The 19160-nt window shown below is 44.6% G+C and overlaps 1 protein-coding gene across 1 annotated transcript in view; it reads right to left on the bottom strand.

Moving 5' to 3' along the window:
* ddx43 (DEAD (Asp-Glu-Ala-Asp) box polypeptide 43) overlaps positions 1 to 19160 on the bottom strand; it is a 76036-nt gene that overhangs the window by 28854 nt on the left and 28022 nt on the right. The window contains exons 6-8 of the mRNA XM_072498562.1: positions 5624 to 5780; positions 5402 to 5520; positions 2290 to 2400 (exon numbers count right to left, since the gene is read on the bottom strand). Coding sequence (XP_072354663.1) covers positions 2290 to 2400; positions 5402 to 5520; positions 5624 to 5780 — 387 coding nt within the window. The remainder of the gene's footprint in view (positions 1 to 2289; positions 2401 to 5401; positions 5521 to 5623; positions 5781 to 19160) is intronic.

Consider the following 19160-nt stretch of genomic DNA (forward strand, 5'->3'; position numbering starts at 1 on the left):
TCGATACGAACTGGATCGGGCTCACAGGTTGTGCAGGCCTGTACTAAAGGCGAATGAGCCGCCAAGAGTAGTGACTGTTTGTTTCCGTAGGTACAGCGTGAAGGAGAAGGCCCTGTGCTGGGCAAAGCAGAAGTGGGTCGTGGAGCTGGTATACGCATATACCAGGACTTTAAGGTGGAATTGGCGAGCGGCCTTCAGCCGGGTGGAGAAGGCACTGTACAACAGCAAGGTGCAGTGAGGCATAGTGTATCCAGCTAAGTTGAGGGTGACGTACAAATTCAAGGACTTTTATTTTGGGACGGCGGAAGCGGCGGAGGGGTTTGCGAAGGCAGAAGGACTGTGGCAGAATGGTGGAATGGGACCGAGAGCTGGTCTTGTACCGATGTAGCCTCATGTAACTTTATTTTTTTCACAGCGTGTTGGTGTTATGTACTAAATAAGTCGATGCTGTATATTTGGACAAGGGAAGAGTGGGACTTTCATTTGTAATGATGGTTATTTGGGGCTTGGGTGTGTATGCTGGGGTTGCGTTAAAGGGGATTTCTTTGTTTGCCTGGGACTGGGCAAGGGGGAAGGAAACCCGGGCGGGGGTCTCCACGCTGGCCAGTTTAAGCCGGCCAGGGAACAGGAGTGAGGTGGGGGAGGGGCTGCGGCCATTGGCGCCTGGTAGAACAGGTTTTGGTGAGTTTAGCTGGGGTGAAAAGTTGGGAGAAGGAACCGAGGCTGGGGTGAGGCGTTTACAAGAGGAAGTGGAGGGGAGGAATCTGTGTGTGTTGGGGGCGGGGGGGGGTCTACAATTCATGGGTGTCATTCACAGTACACTTTCGGGGATTGGATGGCTTTGAATATTAGGGGGGGGCAGAGGGGTTGGGGGGTGGACTATATGTCAATGGTGACCATAGGCGATTCCGGATTCCTTTTTTCTTCTTGGGAGGTTTTGTTTTATTTGATGCGTATATTGTCATGCGGGCCGCTGATTTGGGGGTTGGTGGGAGGATGGGATCGTTGTTGTTAATAAAGGGATTGCCGTTTACTGTTTGTTGGTGGGGTGTAAATTTTGAAGAAAATGGAGAATAAAAATATATTTTTTTAAAGGCTTAAGTAGGCTGCTCTTTCAAGGGCCAGTGTAGATTTGAGGGGCCGAATAGCCTTTTTCTGCACTGTAGGGATTCTAAATTTCCAAGTCTGGTAGCATCTGGCTCTAGAACAGGGAGGCAGTGGTATAGTGTTATTGGCCCTGGACTAGTAAACCAGAGACCCAGAGTAATGCTTTGGGATCCAGGTTCAAATCCCGACACTGCAGATGGTGAAATTTGAACTCAATAAAAATCTGGAATTACAAGTCATGAAACCCTTGTCGATTGTCGTAAAAACCCATCTGGTTCACTAATGCCCTTCAGGGAAGGAAATCTGCCCTCCTTAGCTGGTCTGACCTACTTATGACTCCAGCCACAGCAATGTGGTTGACTCTTAACTGCCCCTTCAAGGGCAATTAGAGATGACAATAAATGCTGGCCCAGCCTCCGACGCCCACATCCCATGAACAAATAAAAAAACAGTAATTATTAGGTAAGGCCGGCAAACTGAAATGTTAGCTGTTTTCTGTTTAGACAGATGCTGCTTGGTAACATTTTCTGTTTTTATTACATTTTTATGTGGCAGACTTTGCTGCTGGAATCAGTTACCTGCACTGACACCAATGGACAAGGCTGTTGGACACTTTGAGCTACAAAGACGTCAACAGCACCATTCTATCGAGTGGGGTTGAAGACGGAGTCCCTAGAAACCACGAAAGAGATCCTGGAATCAGAGGCCCCGAGAAATATTTCTCGCCAGATTTTGTTACAACATTTTGATACCACATTTTCCAGTGCCCGAGAGATGGCACCCATGCTACGCCTGTGGTTCAGTTAGGCAAATTCCATCCCGCCATGGCTGCTTCTAATGCTGTAGGTCTGAGGAACAGCAAGGTGTGTGTACAAAGCAAACCACACCATTTAATATTCATTTTGTAGGGATGTTAGTGCTGCTGATTTGATATTATTGGATGTTCCAAAGTCTAACATCTGATAAATTAGCAGGCAAGATCCACTGGCCAGCCAGATTGTCCTTCCTCCTCCGCTAAATATCCTGTAAACTCGGTGACTGCTGGATCAGGAGACTGCTAGATCAGGAAAGTTATGGAAAGGCTTGTATGCAAAAGTCTGGCGGTCATGGGTACAAAGATGCAACAGGACACGTGAAAGCAGTTTTCTCTGTTAGCTTAACTTATAGCACAATTATCAGTACCTTTTAATTCCTTTATAACTGTACTTGTTGCATTCTTCTTGTATCTGTAGAGCGAGCTCTCTAGTTGGAGTGAGGACCAACATCCCCGGACCATCACTCTTCTCTCGCAGCCTAAATAGAAACAAAGCTGTTATGGAGAACAGGCATGACATAATCCAATAGGATTGAATAATAGCCTCGATCAGCTTGAACAACTCTCAAAACAATTACAATTATTCACAAGCCTGAGGCCTTGCCTTGGAGTATTCATATTAACATATTCATATGAACACGGTGAATAATGTCAAGTATATGGTATCATTTAGAGTATACCTGATTTACTAAAGAGTGAAAGCGCCCCAAAAAGACTACTTATCTATCAGTACAGGCCTTGGCAGTGCCAACAGTGAGTGACTATTAAGTGCAATCACAGCATAACAAGTGAATAAGGAGCTATGGAACAGTCAGGGGGCAGTAGCTTCGCAGGTTAATGATTACATTCATATAAACCAGCAGCAAAAGAACAATCATGCTTCATCCACATCCCTAAATTCTTCATCCTCAAGTACCTGCCCAACGTACTCTTTAAAAAAATAATCAGCTTCCACCACATATTCAGAAAAAACATTCCTAAAGCCAACAACAGTGAAAGAAAATTCTCCTCATCTTCCCTCTTAAGTAATTTGTCAATGATTTTGAATTTATGATCATTGGTCATTAAAAATCAATTTTCTCTTTCAGCATCTTGAAAATTTCAATTCAGTCATTTCTTAACCTCCTCCATACCCCATCTAATGCCTTTACATCTCTTTGGAAGGGAGGTGCCTGAACTATCCATAATACTCCATCTAATTTTAAAAAATAATCTTTATTGTCACAAGTAGGCTTACATTAACACTGCACTGAAGTTACTGTGAAAATCCCCCAGTCACCACACTCCGGCGCCTGTTCAGGTACACACGAGGGAGAATTCAGAAAGTCCAATCCACCTAACAGCACATCTCTTGGGACTTGTGGGAGGAAACCGGAGCGCCCGGAGGAAACCCACGCAGACACGGGGAGAACGTGCAGACTCCTCACAGACAGTGACCCAAGACAGGAATCGAACCCGAGACCCGGGAGCTGTGAAGCAACAGTGCTAACCCCTGTGCTACCATGCTGCCCTGAAGCTCAACTGATGATTCATAAAGTTCCAGCACAATTTCTGTTTTTATATTTTATTCCTCTCTTTATAAAATAACCCATATACTTTTTAAACACCTTATCAACTTGCCTGACCTCTTTTAAGGAGTTGTGCATAGGCACGCCAAGGTCGTTTTGCTCATCTACACGTTTCAGAATAGTGACATTTATAGAATATTGACGTTTCATATTAGTCCTTCCAAAGTGCTTCACATCACAGTTCCCTCCGTTTGGCTCCAATCTGTAACACTTCTGCTTATTTCAGGATCCTGTTATCCTGAAGCCTATAATTACCCTTATTCGTGCTGTAATCTCACCGATTAATGATTTCAGTGAGATAATCTCACCAATTAAATGATTACTAAACCAGTAATCTCTTGAGGAACTAGGCATAGAGGCACGGCTGAGAGCTGTAAATGATGTGAAACTGTTTCCATTTGTTCTGTACATACAATTTGAACGTTTACTTGAACATTTAAACAAAATAGTCTACGGAACTATTTGCAATAGTTTCATTTTTTCACAAGTACTTTTGCGATTGTACTGGTTTCACATCACATGCTGTGTGTTGGTTTCAGTTCCTGCTGCAAAACTGACAATCTGAGGAGCTAAACGTGTTTCCACTTCAAATGATTAATTTTAAAGGAACAAAGATTAGATGAGAACTACAACACAGAAGCGAATTGCATTACTGAATGACATCTCAGGTGCTTTCAGTGCACGGGAATGACTGCCCAGAGTTCAGGCTAGGTAATCAGTTTCACTGTTTCAGGCAGTCTAGGGAAGAGACTTCATTTTGTGGCATTGATAATAGTTTTTGCAACAGGGTTACACTTGTTCAAGTCACATGTTTATGGTGTATGCTAAAGCCAAGCAATTAATGCAAAGAAATACTTTAAGCAAAGGCACTAACGCTGCAGTTTATGCGAAGCCCAGGGTTAATCTGGCAGTCTGACTGAAAACTGTCAAAAACACACAAATGTTCATCTCTTTAATTCTCTGTTGAACTTTTGACTCAATTTTATTGTTACTCAAATAATCAGTGAACTACTGAATTTTACAGCAAAGCAGGAGGCATATTGAACCCCTCATACTCATGCCAGGTCTAAAAGATTATATTTATCTCCATGCCCCACAGTCCCATTCCATGTTGCCCCTGTGGTCTCTCTTTGAACGAGCTCTCCTCAGTCCCATTCCACCATAGTTTCCAGCCTCCCTTTTCAAATATTTAGCTTATTTGCATGAAGGACTCTGTATCTTCCACTGTCTCAATAGCCCAATATCTACTGGCATTAAAAAGACTTCTAATTGCTCCCCTAATTATGTGGCTGATGAGATGCTGATCTGAAATTGATGTCCTCATGTTCCTGACCTAGCAACTAATGCACACAACTTTCCAGAACATTCTTTTCATTCTTTTGAAGTAGTAAATAGACAACCTTAAATACTCTATCCTCATGATGTTCAAATGAAGATTTCTTACTCTTCACCTCTCCCAGCAACTCTTGTTGTTGAACTCACTTCCTCCCTTATTCTCTCCTACAATCCATGCTTGGTGTCGAGTAAACCACTGCTTTTTCATTCCTCTCTTCTCACCTTACTCTTCCTGAGCCTGGTACTGTCCTGCTCTACTCTTGACTTGGGTTTCTTGATATTGCCAGGGACTGGAATGTGCTGACCAAGTGGTAGTGCCAATACAATTGCCATTGGCTTGTTTTTTTTTTTGCCAGTTTTCAGCAGGCTGGGGGAGACAAGCATGGCAAAAAGCAGCAGAGTTTGCCTCACCACACAGTGCACTGCTCCTGTACTCAGTTGGTTTGTATCGGATGAGGTGTGGCTCTCTCAGGCCTGGCTGAAAGTGGAGGACACAAAAGGTTAATAATGGGACAGACAAAGGAGAGAAAGGAGATGGAATTTTAATGTCAGAAAGCAAGAGAAACAAGTAACTTACATTGGTTGCAGGTCCAGGTGGATGAACCCAGGTAAGAGATACGCCAGGGTTTTCCCAGTTCCAGTCTGTGCTATTCCAATTATGTCAATTCCCAGTAGAATTACTGGCCACGCTTGAGACTGAAGCATGAACACAATCCACACATGACAATATTAAGTCTCACTTGCTTTCAAAGAATGGTCAGTATACAGGAAAGCTGTTGAATATACGAAGTTTCTATACCTGGATAGGTGTTGGACGCTGGAACCCAACTCTCTTAATATTTGCCATGATCTCTGGATAATGTTGAAAAGCTTCCATAAATGTGCGCACTGGATTAGGAATGTGCCGCTTTTTGCTTTCAATCATATCTTCACATATTATATTGTTGTTTAACTTTCTATTAAAACAATCGCATCAGTTCAGAGAGTTTGAGATGAACATTTTAAGAAATATCATAACTTTACAAAAAACTATGAAATAATGCATCGCTTTCCACCCTCCCCATTCAGATCCTGGGGCTACAGGAATAGGCAACCTGCTCCCAGGCTTTCTCTTGTTTTTAAACCGCCTGCAAGGGGGCATTGCCAAAATGAAACTCTCCTCTGCCTTAACTGGAAAATCCCGGTTCCACTCAGTACCTCACCATCAGTTCAGCTGAAGGGAGGAATATCAAGCAGAAACCAAGAACACAGTTGCATTTTGATATAACCTCCCATTGGACAGTTTCAACACAAGTGAATAGATGGGATATGAAATGCAGCAGTTCTGCGAACATGGTAAGGTCTCAAACACCAGAGAGCTTCCAGCCGTCAGCTAAAAGACACATCAGGCCAACCTCATGGAAATCCTCCACAAAAAGAATCTTCAATAAACTAGAATGGGCGATACTAAAAGGTGCAGTCGACTAGATTAGGTAACACATTGTATTAAACACAATAAGGGGAACATGCATTGGTGGTATCTCTGCAACTCTCCGTGTATGATGTATCAAATACAATAAGGGGAACATGCATTGGTGGCATCCCTGCAACTCTCCATGTATGATGTATCAAATACAGGGGAACATGCATTGGTGGTATCCCTGCAACTCTCCGTGTATGATTCTTTCAAGGAAGTTCAATCAAGGGGATTCTCACCGCAGGGCTCACTGCTCAAATGGCAGGTCGCGCTCAAAACGCTTCACCAAATTTGCTGTTAAAATACATATTCATCCTGAACACACATTAATTCGCAGACCCATGCTGGGGTGGGATGGGAACTTTCCAGTATAACAAAGTTGTCTGAAATTGCAACAGCCCGAAGGCGTCTTATATTTAGTTCTTCCTTCATCTTACAAAAACTAAAGCATTATGAAAGTAGATTTGATTAATCTAGATTAAAGATGTAGAACCCCAAATCCCGGAATCTTCCAAATCATTATTTTCCAAATCTTTACTGATTTCTCAATGTGACTGGCCGACTGTTAAAAAGTTGCTGTTTATAAAAGCTGTAATGGTGACGGAAAGATAGTTGACTGTCGACAATGGCACAGTGCGGATATGTGGGTAACATGGTTTCCTTTGTATTTGGAAACCCTGTCAATACATGATGAGTGGAGTCAGCAGGGGGCAAGCGTTGGCAACCAATTGATGGGTTGTTTCCTGAAGGTGATCTATTTAAAATACAGAGCTTGAATGCTGCTGACGTTTTTCATCCTGCTCTCATCAGGACAATTGCAAGAATGCCAAATTTCAAACAATCACAACAATTTATTCTACAGGAGAAAGAGCTACTGATTGGCAAGTGAATGCTGATTGGTCGAGGTGTTACCATGGGGAAAGCAACAATAGGCTCCCCAATCTCTTGGGTAATTAAAAAAATCAGAAGGCTCAAACATATCCCTTTTATTTGCAGAGAACCAGTCCCTGAATTTGAATATATGTTTTATTTGTATTCTCTGGATATTTCTGCGTATAATACTGGAAGGACCCTTCCTGTTGATTCTTTTATTTCCCATTTATTTTTACTTTGCCGTTATCATTTTTGATCCTTGGATGTTTAATGGATATTTGAAATGTATTTTAAATAGATCACCTTTAGGTCACAACCCATCTATTTGTTGCCAATGGTTGCCCCCTGCTGACTCCACTCATCATGTATTGACAGGGTTTCCAAATACGAAGGAAACCATGTTATCCACATATCCACACTGATGCTCAGTCCTTTCCCTTAACCTAGATACTTTGAATGTGGTCCATAATCTTTATAATACTACTCCATTTTTGTCCGTCTGGAATGTTTTGATTGATCACTTTAAGGGGCTGGTCTGTTGGAGGATTTATTTGGTGGGCAGTGCTTGATGCAGGCTAGGGGCTGGTTTAGCACAGTGGGCTAAACAGCTGGCTTGTAATGCAGAATAATGCCAGCAGTGCAGGTTCAATTCCCGTACCGGTCAATTCCCGTACCGGCGCCGGAATGCGGCTTTTCACAGTAACTTCATTGAAACCTACTTGTGACAATAAGCGATTATTATTAGATAGTTGGGATGTGCGGGGACCAGAACACATGATACACCTGCACCTACTAATAGTTAGTGATGGATAACAAAAACAAAAGGGAGCTCAAAGTTACTTGGGCCAGAGAGATGGTTTCCCTGAGGAATAGCATGGGACAGGTGGATCAGACAACAGAACTGCGGCAAAATGCAGGGACAATTATTTGATACAACCTATTAATCAAAAGCTATTCTTTGACCTAAAAATAAAGATTTGAATGAAAATATTTTGGAAAAGTTGCCAGATGAATTAAAAGAATACATTAGTGTTGATTCTAGAAATGAAGCTGATAACTGTCTATACCCTCAAGAAGGTCTACACCACCCTACTCCAATGGGCAAAACCATGACTCAGAGACTGAAGGAAAGAGCAGTTATATCCAATTGGGAGATTTTCATGGAACAAGATTTGTAATTAGAAAGCTATGTTTTTAGAAAGATAGATGCTAAAATTATTTCCTGAAAATCTGAGTGTTATGAAGTGTTTATTCTTTGAAAAATATTGAGCCCATTAAATGTAAACCTGCTTTTTCAGCTCAGGAGAATGCTGTTCCCAATTAGACTTTCATATTCTATGACTACAAACAAGTCACAAGGCTAAATTCTTGACAGCGTGTGTTATATTCCTTGGCTTTTTTTACAAATGGAGTTTTGTGTAGCTTTTTCCATAGTGAGGAGTTTTGATTCTCCAGAAGCCTTTGATGGAGAAATAATTTGACGTCAAGTATTTAAAGTACTGTTGCAATAAAGATGCTAATTTGACTGCAAATGTTTTGAGGGTATCGACTAGTTAAATAGACACTTCACCATGAGAACTTAAGTGTCATCAGCAAGTTTCAAATTGTAAATACCTTTACCAACATTTAACCAGTAGGGTGTCCACAAAGGATTGCTGCTGGATGTCACTCAATACTGCCCTCCCTCCATACCAATACTGCTAGGCTCTACTTTCCACTGCTAATCAGGCATTCAACCCAGTCAAAAACATTCTCTTGAACAGAGCTTGTGAAACCATGTGACCGTGGACCGTGCTCCAATGGTGGGAAGACCTAGAGGTAGGAACTTCACCGTACTGCGATTTATAACCTGCATTGGGTTCTGCCAACTGACAGTCAAGCCACAGGGTTCAGTGAAAGGGGAGTGCAGGAATAAAAAAATAGGCAAGTGAAAAGGAGAGAACAAATAGCAATAAAGGAATAGAGACTCATCCAAAAACAGATGTTGGGTCGGGAGGAGATGTTGGGTCGGGGGGGGGAGTAGTGATTCATTGTGGGATATCCATTGCAGTGACCTTTCGTGAGAGAGGTACGAGTGGGAATTGAATGTGTTTTCACTGGAGCTTGGCCAATAATGTTGGAATCACTGCTCTGGGATTTTCATGGCACACAAAAAGAAAATAGGTTAGCAAGTCAATATTATTGCTTCAGTAAAACACCATCACTCAATACAGCCAATCTGGCGCTGGTTTTTCATAGGCAGGAAACAAAAGGTAGATTCATTCTTTATCTGTATTATAACCTTTACAATTCACCTTTCCCCTCAAGCTAACGAACGGTTGGGGCACTAATAAATGTGTTAGCACTTGCACTAATATTTTCGGAACATCCATCTGAGGCCATTCAAATTTTCAGAATTGCAGGTAACTTATGCCAATCTTCCTTTCACTGTATTTTCAGTTCCAAGAACCCCACCAACTACAAGCCCCCTTCCCTCCCAGGTCACATCACATCCTGATTTTGAATGATATTGCCATATCTAAAGCCTAAAAAGATGGTTAAGCATAAAGGACAAAATGTTTTTAAAAATAAATTAAAATGTACATACAGCAATGCAGAGTCCATAATAAAGCATGGAACTGGAGACAATCATACATTGGGAGGAACCAGACATAGTAGTGATTACTGAGACAAGGCTACAGAAAAATCAGGACTTGGAATTAAACATTGCAGGGTATAACATATTTTGAAAGGACAATTGGGGAAAATGGATGTGATGTGCGTCTGTTGGAGGGGTGGGGGGGATGGGGGTGTCGTCTTGTCTCCCAGGGGTCCTGATGTCTGTCTGGGGGGCTGGGGAAGGTTTAACTTTGATTTGGGGCTTGCCGGCTCTATCAGGTCTTACCTAGTGAGAATGAAGGCACAAAACACGCACCCTGTTTTCTTTGCAAAAGTCAGAAGACCTGGAGTGAAAACCTGGCTATATTTCTAATAATCTATAATAATAATCTTTATTAGTGTCGCAAGTTGGCTTACATTAACACTGCAATGAAGTTTCTGTGAAAAGCCCCTAGTCGCCACACTCCGGCGCCTTTTCGGGTACACAGTGGGAGAATTCAGAATGTCCAATTCACCTAACAAGCACATCTTTTGGGGTTTGTGGGAGGAAACCGGAGCACCCGGAGGAAACACATACAGATACGGGGGGAACGTGCACAGACAGTGACCAAGTCAGGAATCACCCTGGCGTTGTGAAGCAACAGTGCTAGCGTGCCTCTCATTCTGGGGAAAAACATGCCGGTTTTTTCAGTCAGAACCTGACACCGCCATTTTTAAGGAAAATTTGCATATGTTTTCTTCCCCCACCCCCTGCTATTTCCACTCAAGCTCATTTGCATATCACCACATGGCATAATTTTTAAGGTGTAATTTTTCAAAACAATCTGCTTCATATATTTATGAGTGGTAACTTGGGTGTAGTTTTATTAAAACGGAAAACATTTTTAACTCTCATCAGCTCTCCTCTACCTGAAAGTCCCCGATTTTCAATTTAATTGACTTTCAACAAATATACAGAGCCATTTCCTGGTTATATTAATAGTAGTCAATATCTTGGTATTTTTCTTAACTTGAAAAAGCAAAGAGGACCAAGAGATTGATAAAGAGAAAAAAAAAGGGTATGCGTAAACTCGCAAGTAACATAAAAGCGGACTGTAAAAGCTTCTATATGTATATAAAATTAAAAAGATTAATGAAGATGAAAGTAGGTCCCTTACAGTCCGAAACAGGAGAATTGATAATGGAGAACAAGGAAATGGCAGAGCAATGAAACAACTATTTTAGGTCTGTCTTCACAGAGGAAGTCAAATAACTTTTTAGAAATGCTAGGGAACAAAGGTCTAGTGATCAGGAGGTATTGAAGAAAATTGGTATTATTAAAAACAAATTGTACTGGAGAAATTAATGAAAGCCAATAAAACCTCAGGGTCTGATATTCTACATCCCAGAGTGCTAATGCTGGTGGCCATAGAAATAGTGGATGGCAGTGGCTGTCATCTTCCAAAATTCTCCAGATTCTGGAACAGTCCCAACAGACTGGAGGGTGGCAAATGTAACCCTGCTATTTAAGAAAATGAAGGCGAAAGAAGGAAAATACTGACAGTTAGTCTAACATCAGTATTAGGGAAAATGCTAGAGTCTAATATAAAGGATGTGATATCAGGAATCTTAGAAAATATCAACGAGGTTAGACAAAGTCAACATGGATTGATAAAATGGAAATCATTGTTTGACAGACCTGCTGGAGTTTTCTTTTAGGGCATAACTAGAAGAATAATTAAGGTGAACTAGTGGATATGATGTATTTGGATTTTCAGAAGTCCCACATAAGAGGTTAGTGTGAAAGATTAAAGCTCATGGGATTAGGTAATATATTGGCATGGATTGAGAATTGGTTAGCAGATAGAAAACAGGGAATAAGCTTTTTTCGAAGTTGCAGATGGTTGACTCGTGAGGTTCACAGGGATCAATGCTTGGGCTCCAGCTAGTCACAGTGATTTGGATTAGGGAAACAAATGCGATATTTCCAAATTTGCTGATGATATAAAACTTCGTGGGAATGTAATTGGTGAGGAGGAAGTTATTGCACAGAGGCTTCAAGACGATTTAGACAAGTTGAGTGAGTGGACAAAATGTGGATAAGTGTGAAGTTATCCACTATGGACAGGGAAATGGAATGGCAGAGTGTTATTTAAATGGTGATACATTGGGAAATGCTGTCATACAAAGGGACCTGGGTGTCCTTGTACACCAGTCACAAAGAAAACGTGCAGGTACAGCAAGCAGCTAGGAAGATTGCTAGAGGACTCGAGTACAAAAACAAGATGTCTTATTGCAGCTGTACAGGACCTTGGTGAGATCACACCTGGGTTTTGGTCTCCTTATCATAGAGGGAGTGCAGCGAAGGTTCACACAGACTGATTCCTGGGATGAAAGGATTGTCGCACGAGGAGAGATTGGGTCAACTGGGCCTTTATTGACTGAAATTTAGAAGAATGAAACGTGTACAATTCTAACAGGACTGGAGACAGGGATTGTTGTTTCCTTGGGTGGCAAGGGTAGGGTGGGGAGGGGGGGGGGGCAAAAACAAGGCATCACATTCTCAGGATAAAGTTTTAAAGTTTAATTTGGGGTCCCTTTGTGCAGCTCGGTAGCACAAGTGGATAGCACTGTGGCTTCACAGCACCAGGGTCCCAGGTTCAATTCCCTGCTGGGTCACTGGCTGTGCAGAGTCTGCACCTTTTCCCTGTGCTCCGGTTTCCTCCCACAGTCCAAAGACGTGCAGGTTAGGTGGATTGGCCATGATAAATTGCCCTTAGTGACCTAAAAGGGTTAGGAGGGGTTATTAGGTACGGGGATAGGGTGGAAGTGAGGGCTTAAGTGGGTCGGTGCAGAGTCGATGGGCCGAATGGCCTCCTTCTGCACTGTATGTTCTATGTTATTTAGGACTGAGATGAGAAACCTTTACACTCAGAGGGTGGTGAACATGTGATACCACAAAAGGCTGTGGAGGCAAAAATCACTGAATATATATTTTTTTTATTCTCCTCCTTTTTCACATTTTCTCCCAAATTTACACCCAGCAATAAACAATAATCAGTAACGAATGAAATGTCAATCCCCATATCAATAACGATCCCATCCTCCCACCAAACCTCCAAACATTAGCCCGCATGTTAACATAAACAAATGACAAAAAGGAATCAGGAATCACCCATAGTCACTATTAACAGAGAGTCCCCCAACCCTCCCAGCCCCCAACCCCCCTAATGTTCGATATGATCCAATTCTCGAAAGTGCATAATGAATAACGCCCATCAATTGTAGAACCCCTCCATCCTTCCCCTCAGTTCAAATTTGACCTTTTCAAGCGTCAAGAATTCCAGCAGGTCCCCCCGCCACGCCAGGGCACAGGGTGGAGAGGTTGATCTCCATCCTAACCGCCTTTGGGTGATCAACGAGGCAAAGGCTACAACATCTGCCTCCGCGCCCGTTACCAACCCTGGTTGGTCCGACATCCCGAATATGGCCTCCCAAGGGCCCGGGTCCAGTTCCACGTGCACCACTTTAGAGATTACCCTAAACACCTCCTTCCAGTAATCCTCCAGCTTTGGACAGGACCAAAACATATGAACGTGATTTGCGGGGCCCTCCCTGCAACGTTCACATACATCTTCTACCCTCTCAAAGAGCTGGCTCATCCTCGCTCTTGTAAGGTGCGCTCAGTATACCACCTTCAGCTGTATTAGCCCCAACCTCGCACACGAGGTGAGGTGTATCACTGAATACATTTAAGATGAAAATAGATAAAGATTTCTCGACTTTAAAGGCATCAATGGTTATGGGGAGAGTGCGGGAGTGTCGTGGAGTCAGAGGATCAGCTATGATCATACTGAATGTCGGAGCTGTCTCAAAGGGCCGAATCGCCTCTTCCTGCTCCGAATTTCTATATTAAATTGTGCTTAAGGCTAATAGGGCTATTGTACTCAAAAAGACCAGCTTCATTTTTGGAGCCTCTTTCAGAGACCATAAATGCACGCAATTAGCAAAATTTCACCTGGTGAACAATTCAATCTGCAGGTATGGCCGTTTTTTGTATGGGCTGGTTTTTGACACGATGTTTTAAAAACAAGTGTAATGAATCACTGAAACGCAACATGTACTGAACACAATGTGTGCTCAAAAGTCTGATCATCTGCACTGGTTATGCCAATTTTGTAATGAATTATACCAAAAACAAACAGCAATATTAAGCAGAAACTCTGCCCCACAACACAAAAATGTAAACTTTACACGGTGCAAAATACGCAACACAAGTACAGTCTACTCCAGTCAATTGGAAATTGTTTTACGTCAAAAAGTGGAACTTTTGTAATTTGTAGTAAGCAATTTAAATGAACAGCACAAGAGGGATTATTTTACACAATTTTAATTTAAGTTAAAATGCAGTAGATTGAATACAATCAGAACAGAATTAGCACAAGTCAAAGGAAGGACTGAACATAAGGCCTGCTCTCTCACGGGGTGGGATTACAAGAACAGCTCAGAGTAAATACACCCCTCTTGCCAAGAGAAGGACTGAAAGAGATTGATAACTTTACAGCTATCGGCTCTTCCTATCTGGTTATGAGGCAACTCCCTATTCAAAATGACTCTTCAGAGACTGGGCTGTTTAAATGTAGATATGGAAAGTGTTGCTTTAAGACAATGAACACCTGACCCTTATCCACCTGGAACTGCTTGTGTGAAGGGTCCACCTACACCCGGAGCCAGAATATAGAATTGAGGCCCAGTTCCTTCCTCAAAACCAAATCAATTTTCAACACTCTCGCTGCAGCTTTCCAACAAACACAGCTGTGAGGAAGGTCTTTACTTAGATTTGACAACATAAAACAGAACTACATCTGCCAGAATAATCACTTGACATTTGTGTAGCAATCAGGGCAAAGAAAGTCACCAAAACACAGATGGCAAAAGCAATAATTCTCCTTTGCTGTCGGTGAGAAGTCAGTGATATTCCATAAAATGGACAGCATGTCAACAGCTGATAACAGCGAGAGTGCAAATGCCACCGCTCAAACACAACAATTAGACAACTCGGAGTTAAATCTACTTGCCTGCAGCTTTTGAGACCTCAATCAACTGAGCACAGTTGGATGAAACTGGCCAGATATACAAGAAAAGATTTGCATTAATATAGCACCTTTCACAACGCACAATGTGAACTTTTTCAAAGCCAATTAAGTACTTTCTTTGGAAAAGTCATCATTGTTGTAATGCAAGAAATGGAATTTACATACAGTAAGATCCCATAATCAGCAATTAAATAAATTATCAGATAATTTGATGGAGTGATGCTGATTTGATGGCTAAATATTGTCCAGAATACAGGAGTGTATTTCCTTGCTCTTTTTCAAAATAGTGCCAGAGGATCTTTTAAACCTGCCAGAAGGGGCAGATGGGGCCCCTTAGGATTTTCCATTTTAGCTGAGGTCCTCCCTGGGTATCCCGCCTCCGACAATGTGTCCTCACTGGGTACCGCCCCTCCGACAATGTGATCCTCACTGGGTACCGCTCCTCCTACAATGTGATCCTCAGTGGGTACCGCCCCTCCGACAATGTGATCCTCACTGGGTACCGCCCCTCCGACAATGTAATTCTCACTGGGTACCGCCCCTCCGACAATGGGGACCTGTCTGGGTACCGCCTCTCCGACAATGGGGACCTGTCTGGGTACTGCCCCTCCGACAATGGGGACCTGTCTGGGTACCGCCCCTCCGACAATGGGGACCTGTCTGGGTACCGCCCCTCCGACAATGGGGACCTGTCTGGGTACCGCCCCTCCGACAATGGGGACCTGTCTGGGTACCGCCCCTCCGACAATGGGGACCTGTCTGGGTACCGCCCCTCCGACAATGGGGACCTGTCTGGATACCGCCCCTCCGACAATGGGGACCTGTCTGGATACCGCCCCTCCAACAATAGGGACCTGTCTGGGTACCGACCCTCTGACAATGGGGTCCTCACTGGGTACCGCCCATCCGCCAGTGGGGACCTCACTGGATACAGTCCCTCCGACAGTGGGGACCTCCCTGGGTACTTCCCCTCCGACAGTGGGGACCTCCTGGGGCACCCATCCTCAGGCGGCAGGGACCTCCCTTGGCCAGCATGGGGAAGAGTGGCATAGTGGTTAGGCCTGCTGGCTCACAGCGCCAGGAACCATGGTTCAATTCCGGTCTTGTGTGGAGTTTGTACGTTCTCCCAGAGTCCGTGTGGGCTCCCTCCCACAGTCCAAAAACGTGCAGGTTAGATGAATTGGCCATGCTAAATTGCCCCTTAGTGTCAAAGATGTGGGGGTTAGATGAGATTACAGGGATAGGGCGGGGGAATGGGTCTAGGTAGAGTGCAGACTCAATGGGAAAAATGGCTTCTTGTGCACTATAGCAATTTTATAATTCTATGCCCCTCTGACAACATGGGCTCTCTGGGTACCCTCTCCCCAATATTGGTGCCTCCCTGGGTACCACCGCCCCTCCCCGAATGTGGAGCCCTCCCTGGGTACCACCATTCTGACGGTGGGGTCCTGCCTAGGTACCGGAAGTGGACTGACTTATACTTGCCCTGTGTGGGAACTTTCTGGCTGCTGCATGGTCATGCAGCTTAGAGGTAACATTGGCCTTGACTGACACGCATAACGCAATCTGTTCGGACTCGAGAGTGGAAAGTGGTTCCAACTCGATGCACAATGCTGACGACATGACCAGAGTGGGCCGGATCTTGAATTACAACGAGTCAGATTACAGGAGGGAGATAGAGAACCTAGGGGAGTGGTGCAACAATCTATCCTTCAAGGCTAGCAAAATTAAAGAGCTGGTCATTGACTTCAGGAAGCAAAGTACTGTACACACCCCTGTCAGCATAAACAGGGCCGAGGTTAACAGCTTCAAATTCCTAGGGTTGCACATCACCAAAAGTCTGTCGACGATACGACCAAGAAAGCACAACAGTAATTGTGCAGGTGAGGGATAGGGCAGGGAAGTTGGTGGTGGCTCCGGATCTGATTAACAAGGTTTTTGAGGCATTATATGAGAGGTTGTACAGGTCAGAGCCACCTGGGGGAGACCATGAGATGCAGGAATTTCTAGATGGGTTGGAGTACCCGAGGCTAGGGGAGGGGGACAGGGCTACATTAGAAGGAGCGATAGTGGAGCAGGAGATAAAGGATGCGATTGGGAGGATGCAGTCGGGGAAGGTGGCAGGGCCGGATGGGTTTCCGGTGGAATATTATAAAAAATTCAAGGATAAGCTGGCACCCCTATGGTTTGAAGAGGCGATAGGGAAGGGAGTGTTGCCACAAACTTTGGAGCAGGCATCGATTTTCCTGTTACTAAAAAAAAGATAAGGATTCAACAGAGTGTGGGTCTTACAGGCCCATATCGCTTCTGAATGTGGATGCAAAAGTATTGACGAAGGTACTGGCGGGTAGGCTGGAGGAGTGCCTCCCGAAGGTGATAGGTGAAGATCAGACAGGGTTCGTGAGAGGGAGGCAGCTCTTTTCAAACAGTAGAAGGGTATTGAACGTCGTTATGGCACCGGCAGAGGGTAAGGAAACCGAGGTGGTTGTGGCATTGGACGCTGAGAAGGCGTTCGACTGGGTAGAATGGGGGTACTTGATGGCAGTTCTGGAGTGGTTTAGGATTGGACCAAGATTTGTGAACTGGGTAAAGGTACTATATAAGGAGCCGAGGGAGAGTGTCCGCACAAACAACATCAGCTCGAGATACTTTTCTCTCCACCGTGGGACTAGGCAGGGATGTCCTATGTCCCCCCTGCTGTTTGCACTCGCGATTGAGCCGTTGGTCATTGCATTGAGATGTTCGGGGGTATGGAAAGGAATAGTGCGGGGGGGGGGGGGGGGGGGAGCATAGGGTGTCCTTATATGCCGATGACTTGCTGTTTTACATGTTGGAACTGAGTGTGTCGATAGGGGGAATATTGGAGCTGCTTCGAGTGTTTGGGTCTTTCTCGGGGTACAAACTAAATCTAGACAAGAGCGAGTATTTTCTGGTGTCTCGGCCGGGGGTGGGGGCAGGGGTGGGGGGCTGCCATTCCATAGGGCAGGGACTCACTTTAGGTACCTGGGGGTGCAGGTTGTCCAGGAGTGGGGGGGGGGGGGGGGGGAGGTTCCGCAGGTACAACATTTCTACTTTGGCGGGGAGAGTGAAAGCTGATCTGGCAAGGTGGGACGGTCTCCCTCTTTCACTGGCGGGTCGGGTACAGGTGGTTAAAATGAACGTGTTGCCGTGATTTCTGTTTATTTTTCAATGCCGGCCGATTTTGCTGCCAAAGGCTTTTTTCAGGGAGATTGAGGGAAGGATTATGTCGCTCATATGGGGAGGGAAGGTGGCCAGAGTTAGAAAGGTGCTGCTACAGAGGGGAAGGCAGGCAGGGGGTTTGGGTCTTTCAAACCTGATGTACTACTACTGGGCGGCGAATGTGGAGAAGGTGCGGAGCTGGGTCAGAGGGGTTGATTCCCAGTGGGTCAGAATGGAGGAGAGTTTGTGAAGGGGGTCGGGATTGAAAGCGCTAGCAACAGCGCCGCTCCCAATAGCCCCGGGGAAGTACACAGAGAGTCCGGTAATAATAGCTTCATTGAGAATTTGGAGGCAGTTTCGCTAACACTTCGGGTTGGGGGCAGGGTCAAGAGAAATGCCGATTCGGGGGAACCACAGATTTGAGCCAGGGAGGTAGGAAATAAATTTTCGGAAATGGGAGGAGAGGGGGATTAAGACACTGAAAGATTTGTTTCTTAAGTTTCGGTTTGCAGGGTTGAAGGAGCTGGAAGCGAAGTATGGGCTGGAGCAGGGGGAAATGTTTAGATACATGCAGGTTCGAGATTTTGCCAGAAAGGAGATACGGAACTTCCCAGAGGAGCCAGCATCCACATTACTGGAGGTGCTGACGACAGGGGGACTAGAGAAGGGGGCAATCAGCGGTTTACAGAGCTATTTTGGAAGAGGAGAAGGCACCACTGGTAGGGATCAAAGCAAATTGGGAGGAAGAGTTGGGAGAGGATATGGAGGAGGGGTTCTGGTGTGAGGTGCTCCGGAGAGTGAATGCCTCCACCTCATGCACGAGGTTGGGGCTGATACAGCTGAAGGTGGTAGACAGAGCACACCTCACGAGGGCGAGGATGAGCCGATTCTTTGAAGGAATAGAAGATGTGTGTGAACGTTACGGGGGGAGCCCCGCTAATCACGTTCATATGTTTTGGTCCTGTCCAAAGCTAGAATATTACTGGAAGGAGGTTTTACGGGTAATTTCTAAAGTGGTGCACGTAAAACTGGACCCGGGCCCCCAGGAGGCAATATTCGGGGTGTCGGACCAGCCAGGGTTGGAAACGGGTGCAGAGGCAGATGTTGTAGCCTTCGCCTCGTTGATCGCCCGAAGGCGGATCCTGATGGGTTGG

This window comes from Scyliorhinus torazame, chromosome 4 (genome assembly GCF_047496885.1).
Source record: "Scyliorhinus torazame isolate Kashiwa2021f chromosome 4, sScyTor2.1, whole genome shotgun sequence".
Classification (NCBI taxonomy): domain Eukaryota; kingdom Metazoa; phylum Chordata; class Chondrichthyes; order Carcharhiniformes; family Scyliorhinidae; genus Scyliorhinus; species Scyliorhinus torazame.